Genomic DNA, 19,208 nt, shown 5'->3' on the forward strand with positions numbered 1-19,208 from the left:
GAAATCTCATATAAAAGCCATACATTCAAAAGAATTGGAACAACTTTCTAATATGTGAACGATCAAATATATACTTTAGTGTTTCCCTGTCATGCAAGAGTTGCTGGTGTCTTCAGTGTTTTTAATGATGAATTGTGAAGTACGAATCATTAGTTCTAAAAAGTTATGTTAGGTACAACTAAACTCATTATTTCCAGACCTGCATTCTGGTGATTTTTGTTATCACTCTCTATAAGAAATAATATAAGCGTCATCAAAGTACAAGAAACATGAAGGCACAGACATATATTGAAAAATAATCCAGAGAGTTGTTGTTTTGTATTCTCCTGATGGTCACCTTGTGTATAATGCATATTTGTATTCAGTGGATACACTGTAAAATTGTTTTTGTTTTTTGATTATGGGAGTTATAGTGCCACGAGTAGCAAGAATTGTAATGATAGTGTTTCATAATGTTATATTTTTCAAATGTCATATGCTATACCGTCATATTTTTTCTCTTTGAGAAAATTCCCTTTTCATAGTTTTTCATTGTCATATTTTTCCACTGTCATATTTTTTCAAGTTGTGCAGTATGTCAATTATAACCAAGTGATTGAGTGTCTTGTTAATACCTGTATCTATAATTTTAGATTTAATATTCACTTTGTATATAATGCACCTAGTTTTCCTCTTCTCGTATTTTAGTTCAGCGTAAAGTTTATTGAACTATTGACCGAATGGGTCTATACCGTAACTTCTGTAGGTTACCTGCTGGCATAAATCATAATAATAGTCAATGCAGGAGAACTATACTACACATAAACAAACAAACCCGCAGACAAGACACATTACACATGGACATTGTAATAAACAAATGAATGGATTCAGAATCTCTAAAAAGTAGCTCATTTGGCAGATATTATGGGGTTTTTATTTAGAAGACCCAGAAACTGAATTGAAAGTATACTTATACCTGTATAACTGATTTTTAAAAAGTGAATGGGTTCAAAGGGTTAAATGATGTTTATAAGTCCCTTGGGCCATTTGATTGTTCCAGTATTATAAACCTGCACAAACTAATCGTTTCAACAGTAACTGTATTTGTTATATGACGTATTTGACCAGATCCTTATTATTTCTCTAATTATGTGTTTGATATTATATGAAACCTGTCTGGTATGAAAATAAATATTATAATTTTAAGAGTCAAGAATTAAAATTTTTGTTAAATGAATGGGTTAACCATTGGATGGTTAAGTAAGACCCTGGGCCATTTAGTTGTATTATAAACCTGAACAAACTGTAAGTTTGTAACTGTATTTGTTATATGAATTGTTGACAGGATCCTTCATTGTTTCTGTATTTCGTATAGTATGACAAATAAATTTTACCATTTTAAGAATTCATAAATTAAATTTTTTGTTCTTTTATTTTCTTGTAGGGTTTGCTTGACAGCGAAAACAAATATCCCTGTTTAATTTGCCATAAGACGTTTACGTTGCGCGGCAATCTGAAGAAACACATCAAACAGCAACATTTTAATGAAAGAGTTTTATGTCCAATCTGTAATCGAGCCTTTACTCGTAAGGGGAACATGGAAAGTCATATGTATAAAGTCCATAAAATAACAGATAGCTGATTGAGCTTTAACCATTTGGAGCCACAGTGACTCATGAGTAAGATTCTGGCTCAAGTTAGCCAGAAGGTCCCTAGTTCAATCATGGTGTATTGGGAAAGAACGATTCTAGTTATTTTCCATTGTGTTTTTTCCCCCTGTCGGTATTGCAAGATGGAGGCAAAAAGGATATTTTCCTTGCTGTTATTGCACACGTGATTACAAAAAGAATTGTGGCCAAAGTATGGTACTGACAAGATATTAAACTCCATTTGTACCCAGTCTTATGAAAAACAGTATTTGAAAAGATTGGCAGATATTTCTGCTAAAGCAAATAATTCATAGCAAAAACATTGGGGATTAGTCAGTGAAATAAAGTTGAAAATGCTCGAAAAAATAAGAGAACACTTTGCAGCACCTTTTTTGTGGAATTCTCTACCCTTAGACATCAATGAATCAAAAACTCTAGACAACTTCAATCTTCAAGTCACGCTTGAAAACACATCTATTTGACGAAAATAAGCACTAAAAGAATCCACATAAACTTTTAAGCCCATTAGAAACTTTATCGAAGTATTGTTTGTGCTATGCAAATTCTGTGTTGATTGATTGTTGTTGAGCTTAGCTTCTTCTTCCACTAAGATTGATATAGTATAGAGAACACTTGTTGAAACATCATACCATAAATATATATTCTTATTGAATAAAATACAGTTTTAAAAAAAAAAAAAAAATAATAAACCAATGATTGTATTCCATATGAACGGTCTTTGTGTTTTTAATGGCATCATTGACTAAATGTCATTCAAGCATTATGTTTTTATCATTCTACAGTCCCAGGCCTGTGGTAATGCCGACTTCATCAAAATGAAAAAAAAAACACAACAAGGGGGACAATACACAACAAAAAGAGAAAGATTTCCCTAACATGTCATGATCAGCTGTGTGTTTACAAGAATCTCCAATGTCAGCACACTGATTACTTAAGAAAACATACAAATTTACGTGTAACGTGTATTAAATACAGAGTTTGGGCATAACTCCTTTTTCATAAAACAGAAAATGATGCGACTGGTCTTGATGGTGATAGTTTGCCAAATGACATCATTAAGTTATAACATCAAAATACTAACAACAGAAACAGTAATAATCTGTGTTCCATCCTTAGCAATGCATTTAAAATAAAGAGATCATATTCATGAACGAAATAGGGGCAGACTTGACCTCGGATCGTCGAATGTGGTCCTTGGACCCAGAGGGGACAGGTACCCATTGGCTCCTATTGGAAAAAAAAAGGAAACAAATTTCATCTCACAATCTACTGAAATATATAATGGCCTAAATCCGGGGAGAAAAATGATCTGGGAGTGGAGTGCGTAAAAGGTGAATCCTGTTTGTTTTCTCATCATATCACATATTCTTCACTGCGATAGGGGTACAAGTAAACCAGTTGCTCCAAGGGCCCAGGGCTACCCAGTCTGCCCTTTATTAAAAATACCATACCTCGTTAAATAATTTAACTATAATTCTGTGAGTCTATATTTTATAGAACATAATTATATTGTTGGCAAATCTTATTTCTTTTTTTTTCTTTTTTTTTTTAGAAAAGCCATAAAATCAAATTGGAAATACCCTACTTGAAATTGTGTAATTTTAAAAGTTTTAAATGAAAGTAATTCTCTATCATTTGTATATTGTAGGCCTCAAAATGTGATTTATGTGGCAAGGTGTTTAGTAATATTCATAATATGAGAAGACATGTCCGAGGTTTTCATATGAATGAGTCGTTTCATTGTCCGTACTGTAGTAAAATATGTACTTATAAAACCAATTTACAGAAACATATTAGACGACTACATACTCAATACTTCTAGATAAATTGCAGGTAACTTCATAAACTTATAAGAAATAAAATGGGTGTAACGCTATATTTATACAAAAAATGATCAGATTGAACGTCTTACCTTTCTGTACCTGTATCACACTCTAATCACTGAAAACAGTGGGTGGATTAAGGGCTTATGTTGGGTTAGATACAAACTGGAACCGATGATTTCGTTGCCCAAATCTGACATTGCCCACCTGGACTACGAAGCTGCAGTGGCTTAGTGAAAAAGACGGTTCGCTAACCTGGAGGTCCCGTGTTCGATCCTGATGTTGGCCGAGAAAGTTCCTCAGGATTTTCCAGCATGGTATTGTCAATTGTGCAGGATGGAGGGCCTAGCAAGGAATAGTATCCAATCATTCCCATAGGACGAAAACCTGATGTCCCCTCTACACGTTGGCGTGCACATAAAAGAACTCTTGACAATTGGAAATAGCCAAAGGGGCCCTTTTCTCTGATTTGGGTGCCTTCTTCTTAGACTGGGGGTGGGGATGGGGGGCCTCCACAGGACTCGGATAGGGAGACTGTCTTAGGGGCCCTACATCAAGTTTTCTCCCAGATTTGGTGCCTCTAACTGAAAAGATTATGGTTAAATTAATTAGTTACTATACACGATGTTAGTTTAGTGTTACTGCTAGTAACTGTACAGGATTTGAGTTGAGTGTTATTTTAGTTTAGTGTTACTGCTAGTAATTATACAGGAATTACATTACTGCTATTGACTAACTGTTCAAGATTTGAGTTTAGTGTAACTGCTATAACAGTACGTGATTTTAAATTAGTGTTACTGCTAGTAACAGTACAGGATTTGAGTTTAGTGTAACTGCTTGTCTGAACCGGATTTGGGTTAAGTGTAACTGTTTGTAACTGAACAGGTTTTCCCTGACAGTGGCAGACACTGTTTCTTCCTGCTCTTTGTTGAATTCAAACTGTCATGGGTCTTTTTACACAGGCTCAAAAAACCTTATCTTTCAACACCAGGGGATCGAGCCATGGTGGCTAAGTGGGTAAGACAGTTCATTGAGATTTGCCAGTGTGGTTTCCCAATTTCAGTGGTGCAGGACGGACGGCCTGAAATGGACAGCTGTCTAGTCGTTCGAATGGTACGGAAAACTGAGGTCCCGTGTACACATTTGAGTGCACATAATTATCCCTAGGCAGTTGGAATTAAATATAATTCCATTCTGTAATATGATATCCACAATATCTAATGAAGTTGATATATTTTTAAACACTTTTGTCACCTTAGAATTTTGGCTAATTCATCCGTTTTTTTGTCATTGTAGGTGGCTGCGTCGAGGTTCTCGTGTTCTCCGTGTGGAAAGACGTTTGATTATTTATCCAGTTTAAAGAGACATATAAAATCTACTCATCTAAATCAAAGCTTTTCGTGTCCCTTCTGTTCTAAAATGTGTAGTCAAAAATACCACTTAAGGGATCATATTAAACGTCTCCATCCTCAACAAGCTCAGGAATATCCCCATCTTCAATAAAGACGTACTGACTGTCAGGTCTGGGAATTATGATATTAGTGGTTCCTGACGATATATAGCACTACCGAATGTTGAACATTGTGTGGAAATGAAATGTGGTTTAACATCTGTTTTTCTGCACCTACCAACCTTGTGTAGGGAGATTATATTCATAGAATTAATCAAATGTAAAATAAACAGAAAAAAGACAAATTCGTGCCAGACAAAATGACAGGCAGCGGAGAGATTGTGCCAGATAAAGTCTGAATTTGTGCCTTTTTTCACGGTTTACTGACAGTACATGGTGAACTATAAGGTCCCTTGGTTACTTAAGGGAAAAAAAAGCCTGTATTAATGATGGACTTATCTATATCATAATTAAGATACTAACTATTTGCCAATCTGTGCCTAATAAAAACAACAACTTTTTAGATTGTATAAATGATAGACTTAACGGCTTCTTTTTCATTTTAGGACATTCAAGGCAGAATTTGTAAATGGTGTGGGAAAGTGTTTAAACAAACCGGACATTTAAATCGTCATATCAAGGGCCAGCATTTGAATATACGACAAACGTGTCATATTTGTGGAAAATCATTCGCTTACAAAGATTCACTGCGAGATCACATTAGATCTGCACACATATAAGATGACAAGCTTAGTTACCAGCGTTGCATGGGTGAAAAATCTCCATACCACAACAAATACAAAATAAATAGCACTATTAAATTCCAGTTATAACTTCAGCCATTTGGTTTCCTTCAGCCAACAACCAAACTAACAAACAGAATGTTTATCTTTTATATAGATTTCTTGATTTCGAGGGAACATTGTTCATGTGTTTTGTGTTATATTATTTATCATTTGGAACTGATCGAAAACTGTTTACAGTGATTATAGAAAGGCGTTGGCTAGACACTTTCAGGAATTACCTGCCATATGATGTGACTAATAGAAGTATATTGGAACTATTATCTAAGATGCATTAGTGTGTTGTGCTTTACCTATATAACTTACAGCATATGTTTTGATATTTTATTAGCTTTTAGAAATATAAACTTTTCCATGTAATTCATGCTGTTAATTCTCTGTTTTAGGTTCATGATGAGAAAATGTGTCCAGTTTGTGGGAAACATTTTTCGCGGGCCAGAAGTGTCAAGAGACATATGAGATCAGTTCATTTCAATGTGGGTTTTCAATGTCCCTATTGTGATAAACAATTTGATCAAAGGTATCGTCTGAAAAAACATCTTCTGGATAAACACCAGGACGAAACCACAGACTTTCTGTTTTGACCCTTGTCCCGATATTGGTGTGTACGAAAATTCTATAGGGTTTGTAAATCTAATGTATGTAAAGGGGTTTAATGTCTCGTGAATGCAATACTTTGGTCATTTTGAGAATAACAAGTGGTGACTTTCATTACGCTGGTTACGTATGCAATGTGGGGTGGAGCATTTGGCTTGTTCTTTAACATGCACGCCAATATATACACGTTTGGGTGGAATTTGGTTTTTTGTTCTATCCACGTGATTAGGCACACTTTCCACTTCAGTCCTGCAAGCATCATGTTTACTCTGAACCATGTTTAAAGATTTCTGAAGATACGTCTCAGGATTCAAACCCAGGAATGTCTAGCCATGAGGCCAGTGCCCAACACAACCCCGGTATATATTAAAGGAATACAGAGTATAATATAATATGCATGTTTGTTTTTTTATTTCTCTACTGAAACCTGAAATAAGGTAGATTTATTGTACATTTGTAAATAAGAATGGTGAATTATCTCTGGATTATCATCACAATAGCGAATTATAACTTGATTGAGATGAAATGGGGTTTAAGTTAATGTGCAGGACAGATATGGGATGAAATGAAATTGGGGTTTAATGTGATACTGGACTATTGGTGTTTGGAATGATGACTGATAACAAATAGTTAAAATATTGTATTAAGAATAGTTGTTCTGGAGTGACGATAAATAATTTCTTTTTGTGTCCTCTTTTACATACATATTTTGTCAGTAATAAAACTTTGATACTAATATCAGTGTAACTTTTTTTGAGCAACTTTATAATTTGCAACATCTGTCATTAGCACTGACATGTCTGTTGTTTTGCACTGGGGAATCTTTCTGGACAACGACCAAATAAGCTTAGCGTCTTTGGAGAGAATGTTTACAGTGCCAGATTTAGATGAAGAGAAGCCCAAGGCTATTCCAATTATTAGGCCCCGCCCAATCCACCACCCTCACGACTAGAGGAAGATGAAATGTGTTTTAAACACAATTGAGCAATGCTGAGGATGATGTTTAAAGCGATAATTTCATATTTTCTAAGAAAGTCAAAACATAATTATTTCTATGTCTTTTGCTCAATAGGTTGTCAACTCACTATTATACGATCATAGGTATTATTCTCCCACTTAAAACTCCTTTGACCCCGGAAATAATAACACAATTACCTCCCTTGTTTTTCTATTCCCCCCATGGAATAGCTATCTTCAAACGTTTGAATTTGAAGTTGAAAATGATATTTTTGCCAATTTCTCAACTGGCAATAGTGAATTATAGGATTAATAGGATTATTCTTTAACAAGGTAGTACTGTTTATAGATACCATCCATTGTAAGGCTTTATTTTAATAAATTTTAAAAATATGAAATTGCAACTTTAAGACTACAATGCGTGTAAGAAAGGCTTATAACAGTGTCAAAAATATTATACACCTAGATCATGAGGCCCTAGGTGACACTGCTCTCGTACCTTCTAGTCTGTCTGTTGTAAAAAAACGGTCATATAATCTCATGGTTCTGACAGGATGTTCAGCTCTACTTGACTGTATTTATGAATAGTATTTCTAGTTTCACAGGATAAATTACATAATCTGCAATCAGTTTAAATTGGTTTATATAACCAAAACCAACTCTATAGATCCTTGCATTTATGTTTTTCAGACTGATTATTCATACCAGAATTACAATTTACAAAGTCTCACACAACCGACAGATCCTTATAGTTAAACTTTCTCGGACTTTACTCTTGCGTTGACTGATTATCCATGCTAGAATTATCTCACATACAAGTCAGATTATGTTAGTACAATTTGTAGAACTGAGAACATCAAGACTTCAGTATAGGCTGTGACAACTTGAAGACTGATGGAAGACAGACAACTTTGGACTGCAAAGCCAATTTTTCGGACAATATTTAATTTTTCACACCTTAATCCATATTAAAATGTGCTCAGCTTGATACTTCAACATTTTATTAACCCTTTCAATACCATATACGTGGAACGTCGCGCAACAAATCACACACTTCATACGACCAATCACTGTCCTGACTACTGTCATTATCAACTAACTGGAAAGGAATTGTGTGTATCACCCGCCTCGAAATTGTCCACACTGTCTAGGTCAGGGAAGATGTCATCCATGACTTCGTCGAGAGTGCATCTTCTACGTTGTCAGTGTCCACTCCCCCATTTTACGGTTTTCCGCTTTGAAACATGTGGAAATATGTTCTAGTATATAGAAAATACAATGGATGGTACTTGCAGTTACGGTGCTAATTTAGTGAGAGCTGTACTAATAACCCGGTAATACCGGGTACGCACATTTTAACAACATTTTATAATACCCGATACTACCGGGTAAACGCAATAAAAGGGTTAAGATACCAAAACCAAAGTATCAACAGTAGATTCAGTCGCATAAAGGATATTGAATGTTAGGAAATTTATATTCATCATATCTTTATAAACACTAAATATAAATGAAAAATGTTTGGACTGAAATTCCTTTTAGAGATTCAAATTTCACAATATTATAGTTTACAAGGGATTCAAAGGTCGATCAGAGGCTTTATGAACTAACTTACTTTAAATACGGTATGTCATATTGCAATCTGATTAAAATACAGATCTATATTTCATTTCATTTTTTTTATACTTTCGATGGCCTACACTACATGGAGATCTGACCAGTTGTACTGGGAGATCGTGTCGGAGATCATATGAGCGATTTTTTACCCTATGATGTCAGATATTGATTAATCAATCAGCATTGATGTTTCTAGGGGTTTAAGCACAGTTCCGTGAAGAGCACGCCAAGAACTCGTCGCAACAGACTGTTTCTTTGGCTAATTCCTCACATCAACTAGAATGCCTGTTGTATAACAACTCTTCCAGATCCTAGTGTAAAAAAAAATTTTGAACTATAAAAAACAAAACGAAATAGGATCTGTGTTTTAATCAGATTGGTCATATTGGAACATTAATTGACACAAATAAGGTTGGTTGTTTTTGTTTCAGTATGAAAACAAAATATTTAATTGTAGTTGCTATTCGTTTCATACGTTCAACATAATTCATAGTATATGACATGTTTTGAGGTGGGCTCTGTCAACTTCCAATCTGGGAAAATCCAATCAGTGTCTCTATAATGATCTGTTTTGTTGCAGTTTTGATTTGGTCATTTGTGTTATAGGTAGTCTATATCGGGGAAAGATTATGATAAATCCATACCCAATGGAGGTATAAAATAAATATTTGTTAACAAACCATATTGAAAGGAGAGAGAGAAAAATTGTGTTTGACATTGACTTGCCACAAACTAGGTCATTTTTGGGACTAACACATGGTTCAATTTTATTTCCATAATTCACTTCTGCATAGGGGTCTTTAAAGGTGGGAGGAAACCAGAGGGCCTGAAGAAAACCCACCAGGTTGGACAGGCGACCCTACTCCTTGTCACATACAAGCGGGGAATCGAAACCATGCCACTTGAATCAATGACAGACCATCTGATCCAATGCACACGTTACCCATTCGGCCACCCAACCTCCCTGGGAATGAAAGGAGGTTTAATGTCTAACTTTTCTGCACTAACCGAGCTAATAAAGATGAAAATAATCTACTTATTATATCATATTCCAACTGTCAGAGGATCTTGAACATGTTACTAATGGTATAAAACAGGACCTTGGTTTTTTGTCCCATCCAGACAACTATACACTTTTACTTGTCAATTTTGTGTCTATTTAGGAGCCTACTGTCATGACCTATTTAGTAAAAATTTCTCATCAAACAAATTGTGATTTACTTATTATGCTTCATAGATAGATGTGTTATTTTTTGTTTTCTCTGTTATAGGTGCATGGTGGGAAAGCCTGTCCAATATGTAGAAAACAGTTTACCCAAGCGTGCAGTGTTAAGAGACATTTAAAAGCCGTTCATTTGAATATGGGATTCCCGTGTCCGTATTGCAATGTATCATGTGATCAGAAATACCGTTTGAAAAATCATATTCTACTAAGACATCCAGATCAACTGCCACAACAACATAGAGAACAGCAACAGAAATAGTTATTCTTAATAATAACTCATTTGATTGCTGTAATAATGACTCATTTGATTGCTATAATAATGACTCATTTGATTCCTATAATAATGACTCATTTGATTGCTATAATAATGACTCATTTGATTCCTATAATAATGACTCATTTGATTCCTATAATAATGACTCATTTGGTTCATATACCGGTAATAATGACTCATTTGATTCCTATAATAATGACTCATTTGGTTATAATAATGACTCATTTGATTCCAATAATAATGACTCTGATGTTTCTATATTTAGACAGAATGTAATTGTTTATTATTCTCTTTAATTGTAGGTTAATGATCAACCATCGTGTCCGGTGTGCGGAAGACAGTTTAGTTTTATGAAAAACTTGAGACGTCACATTAAAGCACTCCATATGAATGTTGTGTTCTCATGTCCATATTGTGATAAAACAAGTCATCAAAAATATCATCTAAAGAGACACATAGAACGTGTGCACCCTGATATGCTATATGAAGCAGATCCTGGATTTGAGAATATTTTGGGGCTGCGGTAGTATAGCAGTCATTGAACTAACTGGACTTGTGTCTAGTATGTCCCAGGGTCGAATCCTGGCATGGGCAAATGCGACCCTTCAGATTTGCTCAATCTAGGGTGTCACTTGTCGGGTATGAAACCTACAGTGTGGACAACGAAAGTGTGCCTTGTCGTTCCGAGGTTCACCCGTGTACACATGGGTTTATAAAAGAACCCATGACAGTTTGATATAAAAGAAGAGTATGCGGAAAGTCCCCGCTGTCTGGGCAAAAGTTGTGTGACTTGCATTGCACACATATCCATATCCATTTAGCATATATTTGTCTCAAAAGGGCGAAAGTGTTGTGTTTATGAGACATTCAACCCCAATTCCTTTGCATTTCCTTGATAATGTTTTGGTATTTAGTAGAGGCTAACCTAGATTTAATCAGATTAATGTTTCGGTAAACATGACCAAATCGTAGATTCTATTGCTTTCCCTTATATAGTTCAAAACAATAGTACATATTATTAAAGATGCATTATGTAAGAACTACATCTGCCTATTGCAGCTCTCTCTTTAGGCCTCAAATTTTATAGAAATTATTAATTAGACATTTATTAACATGACAAGATCATAATCAACTCTCTAGAACATCGGATGCTTGCGATTTTCAATGGATTGAAAGAAGATCGTCATTTAATATACTTTAAAAATGGATAATCAAGACTAGTTTACTATCGTAACAACGGTAGCAATGACAATCGAGACTCCGTTATTCTCCAAACAGCCATAACTTTGCTCAGAATTCAAATTTTCAATATCTTCATTTTTCATTACCTATTTTTAAACTTTTAAAGCTTTTATATCCTTAACTGTCAGCTCTTTATCTTAATCTTACATAATGCATCTTAAAAAGAGTATCTGTTTAGATGCAATTTTATAAGGGTAGACCACACAATTATTAAGGTTTCATAGGTGTTTATTTGTGGTAATAGAGGGGCCAAATGGGTAAGAGAGGGGTTAGGCTTAAGAACCTCTGTGGACTCCAAACATTAAAGGAACCTTCCTAGATATGATTTTGTGAATAAAACAGGGTTAAATCTGTTGATTAGTCAAAGAACATAAACATTCAATTCTTGCTATAAGACATATAGCTGGCACTGTTATAATTTGTTGAGTCTGAAATGTCTAAAACTTTGCTCTACTGTAATACAGTTCCTCATTTTATTTGAACTGAAACTATCAGACACGACCTTAAACCTACATGTAGCAGAACTTCAAAACTCTTACTGAAAATATACTGTGTAGTACCTGAAATGTGAATAGTTTAACACTGAATGCCCTAATAAGAGGGTGCCACGGTAGTTCAGTGTGTAAGCCTCTGGCTCACTAATAGAAGGTCCTGGTGTTGATCAAAACCCTTATTTTGTTGATACTAATATGTATAATGTGTATATTATAGTTAAACAAGATTGTAATTCTGTCGATCATTCTTGATGATGATTTGATGTTTTTCAAGGCTGCTTTACTATCGTTTAATTTGAAATATATGTATGGTTAATTTTGTAGACTATGATGTATATGTATACTGGTGTGTTTTGGGTATTTTTTAGTATCAATTCTGATTATTGATGGTTTTTTTATTGAAATAAAACCTTTTGATTTTATCTACGTCACTGTGGACATGTTTATTTTTGGATTGTGTTTGAACTTGTGTGTCTTTTACCGTGGTCCGTTTCTTTGGAAAAGAACAAAAGCTCTTACACCATGTTAAGATTCATGACTAGAATTATGTGCCTTGAGTCATGTTCTGGAGATAACTCTTCCCATCCTGGGAACCATGTTAGTCGAGTGAGTAAGTTCCTTGACAAAATTCCTCGAAATTTTCTGGCATGGTTCCCAGTTGTAATTGGTGTAGCGTCTAGACGTTCAGATGGGACAAACCCCCCAATTTCGCCTACTCTTCACAGCATTCCACGTGCATGCCAGGTGTGTACATGGGTGGAGCCCGATCTTTTGTCCCATCCAAATAACTAGGCAACACTTTACTTGTCTGTCCTTTAGGTGCTACCCCCCTTGTCATATGGGAACCAGGCTTGATAAATCTGGAGGTTCTTCCGCCGAGGTATAAATGGAAGCAACACTAGAATATATATCTCACAAACAACAGATAGTGATGAATAGTGATAGCACATGGTCAGATACTTGTTTCACTATTAATACGTCTTACGTTCAATGCTTTTGATATTCATGGTAGTTCACAAACGAGAAGGTCACTGGTTAAATCCTGGTATTGGCCGAGAAAATCCTCGGATTTATCAGCCTGGTTTCCCTTGTTAGCGGTGCAGTACAGGAGGATTAGCAAAGGATAACGAATCAAGGTTGTGTGTATACCATTGACAGCATGTCAAAAATCTCCATGACAGTTGTAAATCGAAAAAAAGTAGGTCGTAGCAAGTGGAATTTGACGAAGCGTGAACTTCAGGGTGCATGCCGTCTTCATTAGCTGATTTGGTGCAGAAAAGTATGACATTGAACCCCATATCATTCACGATATTTCGTATTACCATAGTCAACTTTGATTCAATGAGAAGTACAATTTTGTGACTTGTTTCAAAGCTTCTCAATGGATAAAATAGGGTTTTTTGTCTGTTTGCTTATACTCTATTTATCTGTTTTGGTAGCACATATCAACGTCCATATCAGACCAAAATCTTGGCAAGATTGAATTTTGTTTGCTGTAGGGCAATAACCTTATCTTTTTTTGTCTGTTGTAGGTTCCTGATAAACCATCATGCCAGATTTGTGGAAGACAATTCAGTCATGTAAATAGCGTAAAAAGACATATCAAATCGGATCATTTAAATGTGAGTTTTCAGTGTCCATTTTGTGACATATCGATGAAATACAAACATAATTTGAGAACTCATATTAAACGTATGCATCTAAATCAGAAAGTTAGTTCCTGCTCTGATACCCAACCCTTCATCTAAATCAGAAAGCTAGTTCCTGCTCTGATACCTAACCCTTCATCTAAATCAGCAAGCTAGTTCCTGCTCTGATACCCAACCCTTCATCTAAATCAGCAAGCTAGTTCCTGCTCTGATACCTAACCCTTCATCTAAATCAGCCAGCTAGATCCTGCTCAGATACCCAACCCTTCATCAAAATCAGCCAGCTAGTTCCTGCTCTGGCATGTATTAGTCTGACCAACAAATAGGAATGGAACAAGTGTTTGAATCTCTGCAAAATTTTATATACAAGTCAGAAGGACTTACAACGTAAGTCATACATTCGTCCTCCCAGTAAACATACAGATCCTACAAAAATTAAATTGGATGGCAAAAGAAATATTAATCATTTAAAGGCGGCCTATATCCAGAAAGGGATGTAAATTTTTGTGAAAAATAGAATTTATCAGCCACTATTTATGTTGCTTGGATGGTTAGAAGATAGATCTAACTTGATCTGTAGTATGGTTGTCATTCTGCACTCATGGTGATCATTTAGGAAGAAGCGACACTTATTTCCAACCTGGTGTCTTCCCATGGTGCACAACAGTTAAATATGGTTGGCCAAGAAAAATAGATAATGGTACGTTTAGGGGTGATGGTGGTACCGGAACAGCCTTTTTGGGTGGATTTTTCAGTGATTGCGTAGCAGTAAATCTTTTTGGTGGTTAAGGGTGTACAGTACAGTTCTTTAGTTAGTGTGTAATATTATCAATAATGAATAACATCTAGGTTGGACAGTTGCAGTTTTTTATTGTGTTCCATTGACGTTTCTACATAAATTCCAAATGCTACAGAACTATGAAATGAAATGGGGTTTAACGTCGTACTGTTCTGCTCCGACTGGGCTAACGAAGACGAGCATACGCTACACAGAAGTGTGCAGCTATGGCCTACTCTTGTATCGAATTCCAACTGCCAAGGAATCTCTTATGTGCACACCAATGGATACACGGGACCTCGGTTTTTCGTACCATCCGAACGACTATCCAGGGCCTTTTCAGGCCCTTCGTCCTGCACCACTGACAAGGGGAATCAACGCTGGAAAATCCCGATGAACTTTCTCGGCCAATGCAGTGATAGTACATGCGGCCAAAGAACTATGAAGCTTGATTGATAATTGGTTCAACTATATATACATGTCACAAAATGTTATTGTTATTTGACCGGCACTGGTTGATCTAGCACCCGCACATCTTTCAGATTTACTATGTCAAATCCAGTTCAGCGGGTTTTATACTTGTTGGGAGTAATGGTAGCCCTTTCTGTAAGGACTCAATAAACTTTGAAATAAACACCGTTATCTAACTCCAAGTCAAAACTTCATCTGCTTCAACAAGCCTTTCATTAATGATGTTTAATGGTTACTTTCGGTAGGCCATCTTGCCATGTTTTACGTATTGTATGTGTGCTTGTAGCTAGTGGCAGTGTTGTATTATTTTTCTGTAAAGTGGTCTGGGCACATTGTTAGGTGCAGGTTGTGCTATAATGATAAACATGTTCTCGTTATCCTTAGTAAACTAACTTATTGTGAAAGTTGAATCTTTAAAAGGAATATCACTCCAAACATGGTTCAATTCCATTCAGTATTTACAAAGACATTCGGGATCCGCTGCGCATATATGATATAAACGGAATATCGGACAGAAGCCAGCACCACCAGCAATCTTAACAACGATCTTTTGATGGGCTGGGAGATTATTTACTATTGACAAAAAAATGATTTAGTATTTAAAAATCATTCATTTGGGTACATTTTAGCGTAGATTAATTCTCCGAAAATTGGATATTTTCCGAAAAATGCAAGTGATGCACAAAGACTTTAACAAAGCCATGTGAGAGTATCATTATGTTCGTGAACTATAAAAAATCAGCTCAAAATGAATTGTTCGGACGTTATGACTCACATTCTGATAGTTTATTCTTGACTGTTCTATTAACATTCTGATTGGTATTTTCTACACTATAAAGATGTTTAACCGAATGATCTCTCTCTCTCTTAGTTTATTTCATAAAAAAAAATTATCCCTAAAATTACATCTTTGTGTGTTAGAATTATATTTTGATAAACAAGGAGTTGCGGAAGATGTAATATCTGTATTCGCCAATGTCATGTTCACTCGTGGTCAAACCTCTGTACTTGAAATACAAATAAAAGGAAATTCGGTTTAACATTCTACTTTTGTGCACCAACAATTCTTATGAAAATGGGTGTATATTTCTATGGGGTATAAGCCAATCAGTATGCCATGAGGGAAAGCTTGCCGGGACAGCGTCGTTTCTGCCTACTCTTCAATCAGAAAAAAATTGTCGGCCATTTTGATTATTTCGATTAATTTTTACAAGGCGACACGAAACATTAAATAATCACCGCTTGGATTAATTATTGGGAGTAAATAATGACTTGTTGTTGTTTATTAAAGATTTAACGTCCAGTACATTAAATACAATATTATGGACAGGTTGATTTAATTAAGTTAAATAAGACTTTATGGGTTGAAAATAAAAAGTCATTGTATATTAAAAAGTCAATTTAAAGCACACTTATAAATTCGCTGTCGTGAGAAGAGAGGGCGGGTCATTTTCTCCCTTTGTCATAATAAAAAGAGGTTAAAACAGGAGGTCCAGCTGACTGATGTTTTGTGTCATCACGTAGTTTTCTGCCACGTGATTGACCTCAATGTAATGGTCAATCTAGGATATATATAATTAGAATTTTAAGAGTTTTTCCCGCCAGTTCTAAAAAAGAATCGCCAGTACCCCAAAACATTATCGCCAAAATTATTTCCACATTCAAATTTTAATCGCAAATTGCGACTTTGGAGACCGACAGCGTGAGCCCTGGTCAATTCCAAGCGTTCTTTTATGTACACGCCAACTTTACATGGAACCTACGTTTTTTCGCAACATCTGAGCCACTGGGGCTAGTTTTGCGTAAGCCTACCAGTATCCCGCATCAGTTTGCATAACCCCTCTCAAAACGAAACGAAATATAGATCTGTTTTTTAACCAGATTGTTCTACAATATATCCGAAGATCGTGATACTTGTTCTTCCTCTCATTTGCTTTGGAACATCTCGTCTTGGTTAGTGGATCGTGTCTCCAAACACACCCGGTTTGTATCGTTTCCGTTATCAGATTCATTAGCTGGTGATGGATGGTTGTCCTTTAAACATTTCCAACAAAGATTTTGAATTGCTGTGGTAAGTTATTTTCACAGTTTTTACACACCTTCAATATTTACTACAGTATCCCACGTTGCCCATGTTACAGGGCCAGCAATGTAAAAAAAAATAGTGATTATGCCCTTCCTTTTTCGAAACTTTTGCACTGACTTCCCCCTGGAGCTGTCTAATTGATGTTACACTGACGCAAAGATTGAAATATGTCGTTAATAAGGCCACCGCAATTTGATTTGTGTTCTTCGGGAACAATTCTAAACATTTCGCTTCTTATTTCTCGAAAGAAATGCAAAAAAAGCCCATGTTGTATCTTCCAATAATTCTTTGCGTTAAATTTTACAAGTTTTAATATTTCAGAACAAAACAAAAACAAACATCGCCCACGGTCTACTGCTAATTACACTTATCAAGATCAGTTATGTATTTGCTATTGCAAATTGTAATTTTGGTTTAGTGTCCAACGTTTCTGCACCGAGCTAATAATGAGGGAATTCTGCACCGGCGCACTCTTATTTCCAATTCCAACTGTCAAGGGTTCCTTGGCGTTCACGCCAACGTGTAGACGAGACATCGGTTTCTCGTTACATCCGAATGACACTGGCCCCCCCCCCATCCTGTAGCACCGACAAGGAGAAACCACGCAGGAGAATCACGAGAAACTTTCTGGGGCAACACCGGAAGCGAACCTGAAACCTGGTTAGCTAGGCAGCGTCTAACTCACTGAGCCACCGTGGCTCCTGTAGTTATAACAGAGATAATTCTACGCAATCGTTTAAGGTTCGGATTAAGACTTTTAAAGGTACTAAGCACTGAAAAGATTGGTCTTCCCCATCTCACCCTACACAGAATTCAAACTAATAAGGATATACTAAACTGAAAAATAAACTTGTATATTTCGATTGAATCAACACTTACAACCCAGGCTGGAAAATGCCAAGGAATTTCCTTGGAAAATACCACTGATTATGCTACAGAACCGTGTCAACACTCCGGGGATATCATAGGCCTACAGTTTGCTTTTTATTTACTTAAAGATTAAAAATATGTGACAACCTTTTGGAACTCGTACAACGATTTAACTGCTGTGGGAGTCTAGCTTGTTGCCGGGCAACTGTCTTATTTGTTATATTATGTACATAATTTTGGACAATTATTGTAACTACTATTTTTTTGTCTATTGTAGGTTGCTGGGAGACCATCTTGTCCGATTTGTGGAAGACAATTCAGTCACCCATTTAGCGTAAAACGACATATCAGATCAGATCATTTAAATGTCTGTTTTAAGTGTCCATTTTGTGAAACATCCATGAAGCATAAACATCATTTGAAGACTCATATACGACGTCGACATGCTAATGAGCAGTTTGATGGGGACCATAAACAATTAAAATAGATGTATACATTATGATAATCAGTTATTATGTAAGAGCTGAATCTGCCTATTGCAGGTCTTTCTTTGGACCATAAATGTTATATAAATTATAAATTAGACATTTATTAACATAGCAAGACCATAATCAACTCTCGATGCCATCGCAAGGCTCCGATTTTATAATTTAATTTAAAAATGGAGAAGCGAACATAAGACTCGAATGGCCAGAACGGTGGTTACGATCAATGCACACATCTTACCATTGACATTATTCTTTAGCAACGCATCCTTTATTAGGTGGTGTTGGCTGCTGTCATATTGCTTATTAAACCAACCGTAATTTATATTTAAAAAAAAACATACGACGACCAGTCGTTGCATGTAGTTAAAACAATCTTACGAATATTCACGTCTCCAAAACAACGTATGGAAGTTTTAAATTGTTTATAGTAAGGATATAGAATGTAATGAAGATGAAACTGGTGGGATTTCTAAATTAATATACACACTTAACATTTAGTATGATGAAAGACTTATTGCTTGTAACATAATATTTTACCAATTTGCTACTTTATTATTGACATACCATTAAAAATTTATCTTAATAAAAAAGAGGTAGTAAGTTTGTTTGTTTGTTTGTTGTAGGACTAAAATAACTTTTCTAGTAGCCATTTTAGACGGAGCAGAAGAGTAGGACATTAAACCCCATTTGATGTTATTTCAGTACCCATTTTTTAAACAAGAAAATTAACGGCGGTACTTAATTTGCATTTGCAGTTTTTAATGACAAGTAATGATTATTGCATGATATGGAGAT

At 35.6% G+C, this 19,208-nt stretch overlaps 1 protein-coding gene across 9 annotated transcripts in view; it reads left to right on the forward strand.

Annotated features, from left to right (window-relative positions):
* LOC126816305 (transcription factor hamlet) overlaps positions 1-19,208 on the forward strand; it is a 92,184-nt gene that overhangs the window by 65,260 nt on the left and 7,716 nt on the right. Inside the window, exon 5 of one of the 9 annotated variants that reach the window (XM_056099824.1) lies at positions 18,203-18,487. The exons of 2 other annotated variants lie outside the window; for them this stretch is intronic. In XM_056099824.1, the coding sequence (XP_055955799.1) occupies positions 18,203-18,412 (210 nt within the window). In that variant the 3' untranslated portion in view covers positions 18,413-18,487. Of the gene's footprint in view, positions 1-1,423; positions 2,275-3,297; positions 3,483-4,768; positions 6,999-10,107; positions 10,336-18,202; positions 18,488-19,208 lie in introns of those variants that run through there. 6 more of the 9 variants (XM_056099822.1, XM_056099827.1, XM_056099843.1 and 3 more) reach the window with 6 other exon arrangements.

The sequence above is a fragment of the Patella vulgata genome, chromosome 3 (genome assembly GCF_932274485.2).
Source record: "Patella vulgata chromosome 3, xgPatVulg1.2, whole genome shotgun sequence".
Taxonomy (NCBI): domain Eukaryota; kingdom Metazoa; phylum Mollusca; class Gastropoda; family Patellidae; genus Patella; species Patella vulgata.